This window comes from Diadema antillarum, unplaced genomic scaffold, assembly GCF_040938485.1.
Source record: "Diadema antillarum isolate AM-2024a unplaced genomic scaffold, OU_Dant_1.0 seq00001376_RagTag, whole genome shotgun sequence".
Classification (NCBI taxonomy): domain Eukaryota; kingdom Metazoa; phylum Echinodermata; class Echinoidea; order Diadematoida; family Diadematidae; genus Diadema; species Diadema antillarum.
The window spans coordinates 170,151-186,122 of record NW_027272136.1 but is presented as its reverse complement, the minus strand read 5'-3'; the positions used below and the strand labels follow the sequence as shown (position 1 = coordinate 186,122).

At 38.8% G+C, this 15,972-nt stretch overlaps 1 protein-coding gene across 1 annotated transcript in view; it reads right to left on the bottom strand.

Annotated features, from left to right (window-relative positions):
* The window catches only part of LOC139708822 (mitoferrin-1-like), a 48,404-nt gene that overhangs the window by 7,305 nt on the left and 25,127 nt on the right, over nt 1–15,972 (bottom strand). The window contains exon 2 of the mRNA XM_071620780.1: nt 5,238–5,457. Coding sequence (XP_071476881.1) covers nt 5,238–5,457 — 220 coding nt within the window. The remainder of the gene's footprint in view (nt 1–5,237; nt 5,458–15,972) is intronic.

The following is a 15,972-nucleotide window of genomic DNA, read 5'->3' as shown; positions in this document are numbered from 1 at the left end:
TCAGTCATTTGCTCTTTTTTTCCCCCAATGGGATAAGACTTTACCATAAGCAGTCAGTCACATAATACACTGTATTGGTACTTGAAACTTCATCTTTTAAGAAAAATTAGTTTTCAAAATAGCCATGATAATAAGATGTTTCTAATCAATGGTTTGATGCAAAAATTTTGGTAAAACGATAGAAAAACATTTCTATCAGGATAATAATTCTTCTGATGCTCCTTTTGCTTGCTTGCCACACAGCTAGTGGCATGTCTTTCTCTGTCCTGCAAAATAATACAGCAATCAGATACTACAAGTCAAAAATGAAAATGCAGTTAAAAAAAAAAAAAATCACCCCAAAACCAAGAACAGAAAGTAAAGACTGGCAGTCCATGAAAAACAAATTTCATACTTGGCCACTTCGGAGTAATTCACAGCATATATGGAGGTGGCTTGAAAAGGTCGTGGTTTGATACTAAGTACACTATCTTACTTTAATTGTCACAAATTTTACAGCAACTGATGGAGAGAAGCTAACACCAGGCTCCATTGCAATGTAGATAGTGTTGGTCTTCAAAGTGAGTTGATCATTCTTTATTTTTTCCTCTTCCCAGGAAGAAGTGTTGGGTGCCCCACATGCTCATTCTATAATCAATAAAATATCTGTCGTTCCTTTTGAACACCATGCTCTGCATAGACATTGTCTGAGGAATGTGTTTGATGGAAGTTTGATGAAGTCATCTGTTGCAGAGGAAATACCCGACATCATGTGACCTTCTCACTCTTTTTACGTTCTTGAGACTTGGATTTGAATACTCTTATCTCTCCACCCCCTCCCCCCTCCGATTCCTTTGCAGGACTGCAGGAGAGAGTGAGGGGTTACGTTTTAACAGACACACACCAAAAACCTTCTCCAGGTAGGTTTTAGTGGTAATGTCAGGGTAAATTTCCCTAGCCTGGCTTGGAGAGAATTTGGTAACAATTATCGTGACAACGTCTGAGCAAGATTCTGCAGGGAACGTTTTAACTGGCATGGTAAAAAAAGACTACCGGACACTACCTAGATGTTGTCGCAGTAACTCTAGTTTGAAAAGCTCTGTTAAAACAGGGCTTTAGAGTAAGAAAAAAGTGCTTTGATCACATAATTCATGTGTACAGTTTATCTCTGTTACTGAATCATGACACAAAGCTAAAAGAGGGCATGGACAAACAAAAATTACTTGTAAAATGGCTACTTAAACTCACTGCTGGACAACAAAGTGAATGGGGATTGGCCTATTCAAAGCATGTAGCTATAACATAAAATCAAAGGGAAGTGGGAGAAACGATTTTTGTCATGCCTTGCAGGGGCTACAAAAATCTTAATGCCACTAAAACAAGTCACAGCAACACTAATTACCCAATTTCTAATTTCCATATCTACATTTTCTCTACTATATACAGACATATTCAAAATGAATAGAGAGACATTAAACCTCTCTGTCAGAAAACCAAATCTCTTTCTGTGTTTTCTGATCATCAACAAAGTCTCTTTACCCTACTCTCTCAACAAAAAGGAGAAAAAAAAAATCCAGAAGAGCTACCAGTGCCTCCTTAGGTAAACCAAGACTCACCAAACCTTACCTGAAATGGGCAGTGCATAGGCTGTGTATATTAAATGCATGGGTTAATTCATTTATTCAGAAACAAACATGCCACTGGACTGCATTTGTTCCAATAAAATGAAAAATAACACCTTTAAACAAAGAACAAAGAATGCTAGTATACCACCCAGAGCAGGATTCACCCGTCCCTGTGCAGTATCCATCCCAGTATGGGTCAACCACCAGGTATTAAACATGGTGCTGTTCATATCTTTCAGGTATCACAAATATACTCTTATCTTACCAGCCTCAGTCATGAGCTGATGTATTATCTTCACTATGCCTTTAAGAATAATGAAAGTATCATGGTCAAGTAAGACATTTCAGGAGTCTAAAATTTACATGTTGCTGTTTTCTATGTCCTCATGTAAGGGCGGACGTCCACTTGGGCGCGGACAAGCCCCGGAAGGGTTGCGGAAGCAAATTTTGTTATTTCGGCATCCTGTCCGCGACAGACGCGGAATAACTTTGTGAATCGGCTTGTCCTGGGACATTCCTAGGACTGTCCGCGGACTGTCCGCGGACTGTCCGCGGACTGACTGCGGACAAACCTAGGAATCACTCCGGAAGAGCGCGAAATACCTCGAAATATGCTAATCGTATCCGGGCAGCGCGGAAACATCTAGGATTACACCAGGAATGAACGCGGACAATCAGGATGCCTTCCGGACAACACAAGTTAGGCATGCGGACAAACTGCGGACAATACCAGGAAAATGGAAAGGTATAAATTTGGCGCTGACTTTGACTTTTCCTCATTTGACTGCTAGCCGTCATTGATGCTCCTTGTTGTGCTTCCGCAGTAGCGGCTGATATTATATTGATATGATTGGTTAATATTATTTGATAATAGAATGTGACCACCAAAAGTCGAAGAATAGGATTGTCTGCATGTCGGCTGACGACTCATTTTTTTTTTTTTTTTGATTTGTCTCATCTGGGAGAACAATTTTTTCTCTGCCTACAGTCACATGGATGATATTCGCAAACTTTTTGAACCATATATATATATATATATATATATATATATCATATACATAAAAATGTAAATGTATATACATATATATATGTATATATCATCATTTTGATAAGGTAGTCCACGTTTGGGCAAGGTAAAAAGATAAGTACCAAAACTGCAACAAAGTTCATGCTGTATTCACCAACGGTTTATTTCTTCACAAGAAATAAACCGTTGGTGAATACAGCATGAACTTTGTTGCAGTTTTGTTACTTATGTGTGTATATATATATATATATATATATATATATATTCTTTATTCCCTTTTTTTTTCCTGCTTAGAGCTTACTAGCCTATTGTCAATGAAGTGTAAAAATGGGGAAACATTTTTAACCTACTTTAATTTACTTTTTTTTTTGGGGGGGGGGGGGTTCAGCTGGGCTGTCAAATTGGACAATCGAGTTTATTTGCAACCAAAACAAAAAGAGAAGAAAAAATTATTAGGTAATAACAACTACGAAAATCATTCAGGTAAAGAATATTTCTGAAATGATTTGTGATGCTTAATGTGCACTTTTAACACTCAGCAAAAAAACAAAACAAAAGAAAGACAGAAATTTAACACTGATTTATTGCTATTTCTCTCATTTCACTTGAATTTTGAAGTGACAGAAAATTCTTCATTTTCCTCCATCATCTTTAGCTTTCATTGTTATATTACATTGTAATGAGACCACAAGTATATCTTTGCAATTGAATTCATGCTTTTTAGTGTGATGAATTTGTCTTTTGTTCTAATATGTTGTATCATTAGAAAGCATTTACGTATGAATAACAACTTGTTCATGCGTTCGTGTTTATATAATACATTAACATTTAGCCAAAAATTCTATGCTTTTTTTTCTGAGTGTACTTCCACCTACTTTTGTGATTTTTCAGCTGGGCTGTCACATGGGACAACATAGTTTGTTTGCAAATAAAATACGAAAACAACATAAAGGAAAATGTATTATAGTAAGTAATAGGAACCAGGAAAGTCACTCAGATGAAAAATAATTTCTGAAAAGATCAAATCAAAACAAACTTACTAGGAAGTTAGGGGGCTGATTTTACTTCTTTCTGGTTGCTTTTGGCACAGTCTCTACTACCTTCTTCTTTGCCTTCTGGGACCGGAAATTCCTTAGATTTACCTGTTCTTCATCACTAGACGAAAGGTGTGCCTGTGATGGAGATATTTGCATGGGGGCCTCGCCTCCCTTCTTGCTAATTTTGCGTTTCATTGGCATGACGCTCGCGGAAAGTGTCGACATTTTCGTGTCTGGATCACAAAATTTCCGCATAGGTTCCGGACACTTGCATATATAGATCCGCATCGGCTCCGCGCTGTCCTAAAACATTCCTGGTGTCTTCCGCTTTCATTCGGGAAGCTTCCCCACACCGCGGGATTCTTTCTGGAGCGTGTGCGGAAGGAGCGGAAGGGTTCCGGACAAGCGGGACATCCTCAGGACATCGTCAGGACAAGTCGCCGAAGGTGTCAGGAAGTTCATTTCCGCGTCCAAATTTTGGTCTCGATCAAAATTTGGACGCGGAAATTTTTCTCTCTCCCGAAGGTGCGGAAACGCCCGGACATGTTTAGGACAGTGAGCGGACACGTTCAGGAACGTGCGGACAGGTTCCCGAAGGAGTGCGGAATACCAAATTTGCATTCCGGGGCTTGTCCGCGTCTTGTCCGCACCCTAGTGGACGCCTGGTCTAAGACAAATTTGGATTTGAATGATATGCTATACAAAGCACACAAATATGAAATTTGGTCATTCTGTGGATGCAGTTTTGAAAATACAACTTTTTGGTGCATTCAAGAAAGCTCAGCTTAACAGAAAAGAAAAAAAAAATGTTTTGTATGCATTCTATGAAGTACCAGATTATCAACTGTAATTCCTCATAAATGAAATTATCACTCTCTTTCATACATCAAAGTGGTCAAACTAAAAACTAACAAATGAAGTATTAGTATTTGTAGCAGTAATTACAATGAAATAAAACAAAAACAATGCTAACTAAAACAGTAATGGATTTTGTTGGTATTATTATTGTTATCATTATCATTATTACTACTACAACTATTATTATCATCATCATTATCAATGTCTCAGGAATCAATATAAATTCAGTTCAATAAATCCCCTTTTATAATGTGCATACCTTACCATCAAATATGTATCCCTAATAATAGTAATGTATTGAGCTCCCAGACGACCTTCTCAATCAGCTCACCAAGCATCTCAAGCAAGGCATTCATTTCTTTTTTATTGGTTTTCATTCACTTTATCTATCTACTTCAAGACGAATATCATGTGTCAAGTATGGTGCAGATTCCTGTCTTTTGAACGAGTCTCTTCCCTGTACTGATGTAAACATCACCTCACATCTCAACCTCCCATATCAAATTAAAGTTACATTTCTCACATCATCATCTTTACTAAAGATGCTGACAAATGATATATCAAACCTTTGGTGTTACATGACTGCAGGCTAACTAGGGCCTATGTATTTTTTAATGCGTGTGTCTTTCTGGGAACTGATGCGTAACTGAAGAGCAAGACAATATAAAACAAACAAGATGAAAACTAAAAAATACTTAAGACACTACCTACCATTCACAAGAGGATTTTTGCCTGGATGTGCACTCAGCACACTTTTCACCTTTTCATAGCAGGCAAAGTAAAGAGCGTGGGCAGGTCCTGCCCCCAGTGCCACAGCATTGATGCCCCGGACAGTTCCATTAGCTCCTTCATTGCGTATAATTGTTGTGAGCCCACTGAAGACATTCTTGTATATTGCATTGGGTGAGGGCTTCATAGACTGCATACGCGTCTGTAGTTTTGAACAAAACAAGAAATGAACAAAATGGATTAAAAGAAAGTAGAAAAGTAGATTGAAAGGTGATGAAAGTACACAGGAATTATGGGCATGTGAGCCCCAGTAAATTTACATATGTATGAGAATGAGAGTGATTATAACCTTAATGGAAGGGTGAGTCAGCTCTGGGATATGATTATTACAAAGGGTTTCAGTCAAATGATGCAAAGTACATTGTGATAATATCATACAGGGAATGTTCAAACTCTCTTGGGACTGATATGGTTTTCTTTAGACTGACTAGGGACTGACAAGGTTCTCCTGGGACTGACTACCCCTCTTGTGCCTGACTAGGGAGCGACTATGCTCTCTTCTGGCTGACTAGGGACTGATGAGGTTCCTTTATGACTGACTAGGGACTGACTTGGTTTTCTTGAGACTAACCAGAGCTCTCAAACTCTTGATTATCCAAAGAGATAAATATCAAAGCAAAACAAGCTAGAAATGTTGCTATGGAGACTGGTATGCCTCCACAATATCACATGATTCTACTAATAGGTCTAGGGTCTTAACACTGTGAGACGATAGTGTCACATAATTGGCCAAAAACTGATATGTTTGTCAGAAATGTGTGCTAAGTGTTTACTTTCCTTGAACTACCAATGTAGGTTTTATTTGGGTAGATGGCTAAATTGTTTAATAGAAGAAAGTACATGTATTAAGGAATTTTAGCACATTCACTTGACCTTTAACCCGTGTCCTTTGACCCCATGGCCCAAAATTCTTCATACAGTGTATATTCACTAACTGGTAACATACAATTTTCATGGCAATACTTAAACTATAAATTTTCAGAATATTGGGGAAAATTGTTACATTTAACATTTTCACAAGACCTTTGACCCCACAGCCGAATTTTTTTTTTTTTTTCAGAATCATGCAGCAGTGCATGTATACCTAGTTGAAGTGTGGTTAAAACATTGAGTGAATTCCAAGGTATTGATAACGAAAAAGAGTAATTTCAGCATTACATAGTAGAATTTTAGCTTTTTACCCAGACCTTTGACCTTTGACCCCATGGCCCAAAACATTCCCTAGAGAATCTCTACCTGGTAATACATACATATATGGCCAAGTAAAAAAAGAAAGTAGTTTCTCGTCCGGGTTTTTTGAGCAAGGCGATGAGGGAGGTCCTTACTATTTGATATCTTACTATTTTTTCGAGGATTGTCAAAATGAAAGTAATATGTGTTTCTCGTCTGGTAATTCTGAGAAAGGTAACGAGAGAGGGCTTTATACTATTTTCTATATCCAATTTATGAAATGAAATATCACTCTGGTAGCTGTGTTATGAGAGACCAGGTCCCGAGTGTATGTCTTGCCTGCACTCTGTGCATTTTCAAACAAATAGATATAATATGTACGGTACTTGAAATGAAACTTCATGCATGCAGAAATACATTTGCTTTTTCTTTCCACTACAGATGTCAAGGGAAAATGACCATCTTAATACTGGTATTTAGTGTTGTAATGGCATTTCTGATACCAGTGTACTTGCAATTTGATGTATTGTGCTATTAATTGAAACAGGTATAAAACATTCTATCAACAAATGTACGACTGAAATAAATTCCATGATATTCAAAACACTGCTTTATTTATCATTGGTGTTTATGACTTTTTGTGTCCACACAGCTGGTATGTATCTGCATCTCTTCACAGCACAATTGTAGCACATTCAACTGGAAACTGGCTGGTACAATTGCAGATGGATGTCAAAATGATACTGATATGGCATTATAGCATTAAACATTTAAAGATGTTTCTTATGTTCTAAAAAGACATTTGATAATCACTCATCATTTGGATGATGAATGATTGTATCACACTACAGGTGATACGACTCACGGCCGTGTCCGTGAATTCACATCGTAAAGAAAAGTATCCCGCAGAAATACGAGACAAACCAGAATCCGTGGAAAAGTTATTCATTTTGTAGATACACCCATTTAATAATTCTACATTTGCTGGAAAAGCGCATTCATTTTCTCTTCAAAATAGAACAATACATCGCCGTCAGATGCAACGTTACAGAGCAGAGCAGAGTGTTTGGGCCTCTACACATTCGAATGTGTTCATGCGTGCGTGCAGACAGCTGACAGACCAGGGGGATGAGGACCCTGACAGCTATAGATACGCGGCCGGCACGGCCACTGCACTGGCACCGTACCTTCCGACACTGCACACACATGGTACATGCACATAGTCACAATGACATGAAAATGTATACACTGTACATACAAACTCGATACAATCCTCACAAGAATTTGTACAGTACAATTCATCCGCTTAAAATATGAGAAACGGGGAAAATACGAACAATGCGCAAAATATGCGTGGAATATCAGCGATTGTTCGCAAAAAATGTTGCCGCTATCGCGTTCACGACGTACCGAGTGCGCTGTACATCACAGCCCAGGCCCGCGCGCCCATCCAACTACAGTTCGACTGCTTTGTGGGTAATTCCTTCTTGCCGAGCTCGCAGTGTGAAATGCATGCGTTATTACATACGCACTACAGAAGCTACAGCTGTACTCGATCCAGCTAAGTAGAGGACGCAAGGCGTAATTAGAAATGAGACATCACGATTGGTAGGTGAATTGTCAATTTTTTTTTTTCGGCGGCCGAAAAAATAGTAAATATCAAAAAAGTGGCCAAAAAAGTCGATGCGGCAACTGAAAATCGATGCGGGCGGGGAGCGGGCTGGGACGAGAATTATGAATTTCTTGGTATTTTCAGCGCCATTTTGAAAATAGTAAATAGTAAAAAAATCGATGCGGCGGCCAAAATCGATGCGCGCGAGGACGAGAAACTGGTTTCTTTTTTTACTTGGCCTATACCAAGTTTCAAAAAAAAAAATCCTTCTGGAGTTGCATGTACATTGTAGATAGGTGAGGGAAATACAGGGGAAACTCGGTATAACGAACACTGCTATAACGAGATATCGGTTATTACGAGGAAATTTCCCCGGTCCCAAATTTCCTTCCACACAAGTCTATGTAAAATGCTACTCTTATAGCGAGATCGGCTATAACGAAATAACTGCTATAATGAGATAAATTTGGGATTTCCAAACAAAGAAAAACATAGCCAATCAAACCTGATATAGCGAGGTAAAGCAAAATGTCTTCGGGTAAAGTTTTACTTCGCCTGTGCTATCATGTTCCGAGATTGTGAAGCTCGATGCGCCAAAAACTGTCCTGTACACACATATTTTCTTCAGTTCACTCTACAGCTAGCATCGCATGTTGTACGTGTATGTGTGTGTGTGTGTGTGCGCGCACTGATACATGCAGAAAATGTGGTGGGACGGTATACATGACATCATCATGACGTTTAGCAAGTGTGAGGCAATCTGATGCTGTGATTGGCTTTCTACGTAGGGAATTCCCCATCTTCACACACACGCAGTCATAATGTCCATACAGAATGTGTCACACACACACACACAGCATTGTGCAGACCATATTATTCAAGCTTTCCACACACCCATACCATAACCACACACAAATTCACAGACGATCTTCACACAATCGCAAACTATATAGATTTACAAATTCCAACATCTACAATTAATAGGAAAAACATTCTTGATATCGGATTTCATTGGCGAAAAAACATCTTCTTACCCATAAAGGTGAGTAATTACCTCACATACATTACCAAGTTGTCAGTATTGACTGAAAGATGATGGGTAGTCCCACATGTGAAAATTAATGTATTTGCGTTGTGCTTTCTTTTATGCCTACTGATATAACGAGATATCGGCTATAACGAGGAAAACGACTCGGTCCCGACCATCTCGTTATATCGAGTTTCCACTGTACTGAAAATTAAAGAATTTGACATTGACCTCTGATCTTTCACCTTGAGCATGTGCACCAAAGAGTTGATAGGCACAACTTTATCCACTCATACATACATATCCCATGTTTCATTAAGATACTTCAAACAGTTTGAAGTTACGCTGGCCACAAAACTGATTAAGGACGGAGGGACAACCCCAAAACATAAATGCTTCCGGCGAGACTTCGTGGCTGAGGCATAAAAAGACATTTTAAAAACAAGATGCATATATTATTTTGGTATTTAACACTGCACACTGGCACTGATCCAATGGTCCCTGACCAGTAAAAATCATTGTCGGACCAGTAACTCTTTCAGGAATTTGCCAGTAAAAAAATAGAAAAACTGGGTACCTACTGGTCAGACAGACAGGTCAGACCAGTAGAAGAAATGGGTTAGTGTATAAAAGTGGGAATATTGTACATCTATATGAATGCTTGTAACATTGAAGAATAAAACTAGAAATGTCGCTACGGCGACTGGTGTATGCCTCCGCCATAATGCATGGTTCTCTTAATAGGTCTATAGTACAATGTCTTGACAATGTGTGATGACAGTTTCACACAATTGGCAAAATATTAAAATGACAGGTTTGCCACAAATGTGCTGAATGTTCACTTTCCTAGAACTAGGTTCAATTGGATGAATGATTAAAACGCCAGAGTGCAGGTATTTGGGGGAACTGATGATTTTTATTTGACTTTTGACCCTTTTACAAGTTCATGCATTGAGTAATTTTCAAGGTATTGAGAAAAAGTATAATTTCAGTATCAAATGGTAAAATAGTATTATCTAAACCTGGCCTTTGACCTTTGACCTCACAGTTCCAAAGAGAATCACTGTTAGGTAGAACATGCATAAATATGTAAGTTTCATGATAATACCCTGAGTTACTTTTGAGATATGGAGGAAGAAGTGCAATTTAGCACTTTCACTTGACCTTTGACCTTTTGGCAAGAAACTTCCCACAGAATATATATTGGATTATACATGCATACATCAAGTTTTAAAAAAATCCTTCTGGCATTGCATAAATATAAGGAAAGTAGTGATATTTTGAGGAGTTGACCTTGACCTTTGACCTTTGACCCATGACCCCTAACTTCCCTAGATAATCACTGCCCATCGGTACATGCATATATACTAAGTTCCATGAAGATACCTTGAACCATTTGCGAGATATGGAGAAAAACATGAAATTTCAACCTTTTTTTCACAAAATAACCTGTGACCTTTGACCCCGTGACCCTAAAATCCAAACAAAGTATCATCCCCCCAGGATATACCCTCATACCAAGTTTGATGCAAAACCACCTCACGGTTCTTGAGATATCGACAAAAACAAAACGGGACGGACGGACAACCCGAAAACATAATGCCTCCGGCCACTTCGTTGACGGAGGCATAAAAATCTATGTATGTACATTTTTTTATTTCCAAGTTATGATTTGAATAAAGGCAAAATCCTGGTCAATGTGGTAAAAACCATTAGTTGGTGGATCTCTCTTCCTTGCATTTCATATGTCTGAAGTGTTGCTTTATTAGGATAACTTTTATTGTTATTAACAATTTAGCTCTCTATTCTACATGATTAACATCACAGAAATTGTGTCATATTCAGTACTGAAGATGGTCAACTGGAATGCTAAAATAATATTCACGTTTCATGTGTACAGCTGCACTTGTCACATTAAATTAAGTACAGCATAGTCTAGAGATTCCAAGCCATTAGTGAGCGTAATGTTATGAATAACTTGTGCAAAATTTAAAGGGTCAAATACGTATAATAGTCAACTACTGATTTTGCTCTAATTTTCACCATTAGTGAGTTTTGTGGTAACATTTTCATTCAAAGTTTTGCTTAAAGCTTGGACATAACCCCAACACATCAGCAATTTCCCAATCATCCTTCTCTATCAACTTCATAAAAAGTAAAGTGTGCAGTTGAAACAGATGCAAAACACTTTCTTTCTCTCACACAAACTGTTAGATATGTTTGTACACATAAATGTGGATAGACTGATAGATGGAGGTAATAGATAGATTGACAGATATATCACTTCCTTGTTCATTACATGTCACATACACATTAGCCACAAGATTGTTAATCCTGGACTCCATGGCACAAGGAAGTGGAATGTGACCACAAGGCCATCAAGGTCATATAACTTGTAAAGGTATAAAACTCCCCAAGTCATGTACTACAAGGTAATATGCTTTGCCATGTCATTACAAACTGTGGCACAATTAATCCTATCACTAAAATTGTAAACCAGCTCACAGCAAACCTATAGGAAAGAGAAAAAGGCTCTGTAGAATTTTGTACTTTTTTTCCTTGCTGTGGTTTCAAAGGAACAACATATTTCCTATATGAAGAAAGTGATTTTTCAAAAATTTGATTTAGACAAAATACAGTACACTATTCATCGCATAATCAGGCATCTGATAATCGGGAACCCTCGCTTAAATGACATACGCTTCCCAGAAACATTTCCAATGCACGTTATTTTCACTGGTTAATCGGGCAGGGACCTCTGATAAACGGAACACTTTTTCTTCAAGTGATCTTTGATTTTGTTGATATTTTACACAAAAAATCTACCTTCATCTATCTTCAAAGATTCCCTATCAGCTGTTGTTTACATCGAACTTACAAAGCAAGCTTCGGACTGGTGTGTTTTGACCACCGTCCATCCAGTACACGTACATGCATAGCCACGAAAGCGCCGTGTATAAGTATCCATACCATTGCGAAACACATGCTTTCGCGAACATTCTTCTCCCCTACATACGAAAGGCCATGTGCTAGCTTACAATTCTTACTCACATCCAATAAAAAAAATGCCTTGCTCACACAGCTCAGGCTGTGTACGTTGTTTAATCTCAGTCATACACTTTGAGGGCAAAGTCCAAATTCCTCGTCTCTGAGTGTTTCAACTTTCAATACACTGTGATCAGTGTGTACGTCACAATCTTCCTCAGTTGTGAATGGGCAAAAGTTACGTGATTGAAATGAGGGCTATGAACAGTTTAAGTATTCAGTTAAACGGGGGAGAGAGTGGGAGGGAGAGCGTGAAAGATGAGAAGGGTTTAATGTATGTATGCAGGGAGAGCTAGAGGGTCACGCCGAGGGGTAGTGTGGTTGTGTATACCGTAAAGTTCCGTGTATAAGACGCACCCGTGTATAAGACGCACCCCTACTTTCGGACCCAAAATTTAAAAAAAAAAAAAAAAAACGAAAATTTCCACGCAAATATTGCGAGTGTCATACATATTATTTCAGCTCAAAATATCCCTAGAATGCAGCATGTATTTGCTCTATTTTTCGTTTCCTATTATATTTTCTTTTAACGGTATTCATCGGACATCGGCAAAATATGGAAGACGCAAAATGCGAGACTTGTCTCGGTACTACTTACTTGCTATTGTTTCGCCTTTCAATCGTGGTACATGTGTCATGCATATCGTACTCATGAGTGTACAGTACGATCTTTGTGTCATACATAGCAGAGGGTGTCTCGCATATTGACGCATGTCAGACTGGAAGGTTCATTACGAAAAATAAGAAAAACATCAACAAGTGTAGCAGAGGGATCATACGGCAAGACGTACGGTGCGTACGGTAAATACACTCATGCACTGTTACCAGTAACATGTGTGTCTCTTGTACCATGCTTGTATGCACAGTGCTAGCCTTTTGCAAAAGGCATGCTCGCTATAATTTCAGCACACGCACACAGAGAGCAATGGACTTGCACACACAGCGCACAACGGGCAAGCGCGCTTCGATCCGATCGCTGTGTGCACGCGAGTCCATTGCAGGAGCCTCTCTGCAAAAGACTTGCCAGCTAGCTAACTAGCTACAGTGTAGCTTTGCTATCCTAGCTGGCCTCGTGAAATGAAGAGCAAACGAACGACATGGATATGCATGCATGCTTCACTCATCATTCATATTTACGGTGACAGTGTCGATCCTACTCCGTATTTTACAGCTTTTGTCTATGGCCATGTTGATACTAGTACATTGATAAGTTTTACGGTATCGGTAATTTAGTAATGATACCTGTACATCGCGTATTCCAGCTACTAGGTTGGCTGTTGGTAGCTTGGTAGACTGACATCGGTAGCATACAGCAGTGCTGTTACAGCGTTGTCTATGGCCAGATTGATACATCGTTACTGCACAAGGCCGATGTAAGTTTATCTCGTATTTGCAGCTTTTGCGTATGTCCAGATTGAAAGATCGCTCATTTATCTGTAAGTTTTAGTGATTGCTTACCTTCCAAACGTCGATGGGCATACATGGCCCCAAGTTGGCCTTATAAAATTGGGTGTACATGACAGATTTTTTTCCGTGATTCGACTGTACCCGTGTATACGACGCACCCCCGATTTTCAACGTTTTCCGATGAAAAAATAGTGCGTCTTATACACGGAACTTTACAGTATTCATGTACATGTACAATACGTCAGTATGCATGTGTGTGTGTGTGTGTGTGTGTGCACTACATGTACATGTAGTATGCCGTTAGTGTATGGTGAGTGCTCATCGCGATATCGGGCACCCCGCTTAAAGGGGCCGTGTTTGCTACTCCCAACCTGTCCCGATTATGCGATGAATACTGTACTTGCTAAGGATCTACACGTAGTTACAACCAATCAAGGATAAATCAAGCATGCACTGTTTATTAACAAACCCTATATAAATGATGTTGGAAATTATACAACTGGGAGAGGCTGTGTGGTTTTACAGCAAATTTAAAGCCTCTCATGTTGAAAACAACTCAGATCTGCACAGACATCCACTTACTGGATGCCTCTGGAAGGTAGAAATTATATACACACAATTAATTTGTAATCCTAGGCCAATTTCAATGAACTTTGCTTGTTTCATGTGTGAGGGTATTTTTGTTCACACTTGACTTTTTGTAATACTGTATACGCTATATATTTCGCGGGGGTTTTATTTTCGCGAATTTCGCGAGTCGGGAGCTATTCGCGAAATTAACAACACGCGAAAATATTACCTTCCAAAATGAATCCCTTGCCTTGATGATACGAACATTTCAGTACTAGAATACCATGTCACGGCTTACAGAACAGACAATACTGGCTAAGCTTGTTTACGCACGTCCACGTCTACGTACGGATACTGAGAGCCAATCCATTATCGCAAGGGGACCACTCGTCACAAATCTAGCGCGATGGACTTAACCACTTCAAAAATGTTGAATTCTAACTTACTAGTTCGCAGAGTTTGGCAAGTTTTTTTCATGCAGTGTATAACTAGTATCATTCTTATATGCTAATAAGTTGAAAATTCACACTTTCTTTGCCACTTCATATTTTCTCTGGTCCCCCAATCGCGAATTTAACCACTCGCGAAAATGTGTGACATCGGCAATTCGCGAAAATTTATGTACGCGAAAATTATAGCGTATACAGTACCTGGTCTTAACCCTAGTGCACTATAGAGCTTGAAATTTTCAAAACTCCCACAGTAAAAAATATTTCACATTTACAGTTGGTCAACTCCTTCAGACATTTGCACATGAGGCTGACTGTCTTTACTTTTACTTTACTTGACTTTCCAGCATTTCTTTGAAGGCAGCATAGAAGGACCATCCCAACAATTGTTGCTTGATATCCTATTCTAGGATAAAAACATCACAGGATTTGCTGTCAGTTTTTGACAAGCTGTGATTTTGACATGACAGTCACTCCAGAATTGCAATTTCAAGTAGTTACAAGTTTTTAACAAGAAAAATTTCCCAAACCAATGAATAAAAGAATGATTCATGACACTGAGCCAGTAGCTAGAGGATATTGCACAACACTTCAAGATGAAGTAGTGGTTTCTCATCATTACAACATGTGACGGTGAGGCAATATACTGATTCACTGTCTTTCCTGAAAAAAGACAACAACACACAATCACGTTGGACAAATCAGTACTAAATACAGCGTATGGTGAAAGTGCCCAACATTCTTGGGTAAGCCTAAATGAGGGACTTTCCCCATGTTTCAACATGTCAGTTACGCAAGTTGCTAGGAGTTACAAAACTTTAGTATTTAGTTTTTTTCTTTCAAAGTGCTGCACCCAGGGTTACATTAAAAAACAAACAAACAAACAAACAAACAAAATGGGTGAAAATAATTCTCAGTGTTTTGATATATATGCAAGAAGATTTTGTGTTAGTGATCTTAGCACAACAATAAATGAATGCCAATACAATACATCCCATAAAATCCCTACATTTATTTTTTTTCTCTCTCTCTCTCTGATTATGGTGTCAAACAGTATAATGCTAGTGCCCTGTTGCTATAGTGTGGCAGTGGCAAAGCATGCATGTGGAGCACAGCAGCAACACGACCAGTACCAACATGCCTACTACCAGTACTATCTGTGCATTTTCAATCCAAAGACATCCACAAGTAATCTTGGGTATAGTTTGTGGATTGATATGAATCTTTCTGAATTATAATTCACAAGGCAAGTGCCAAAATGTGTCTCGCCCATTCGTGTAGAAGAAATTAATGTTTTTGTAAATCCCGGAAGTTCATTGATCCCGCCTATGACCTTTGACCTTGTGGTGACCTTCAACTCCCCAAGGGACATTCACA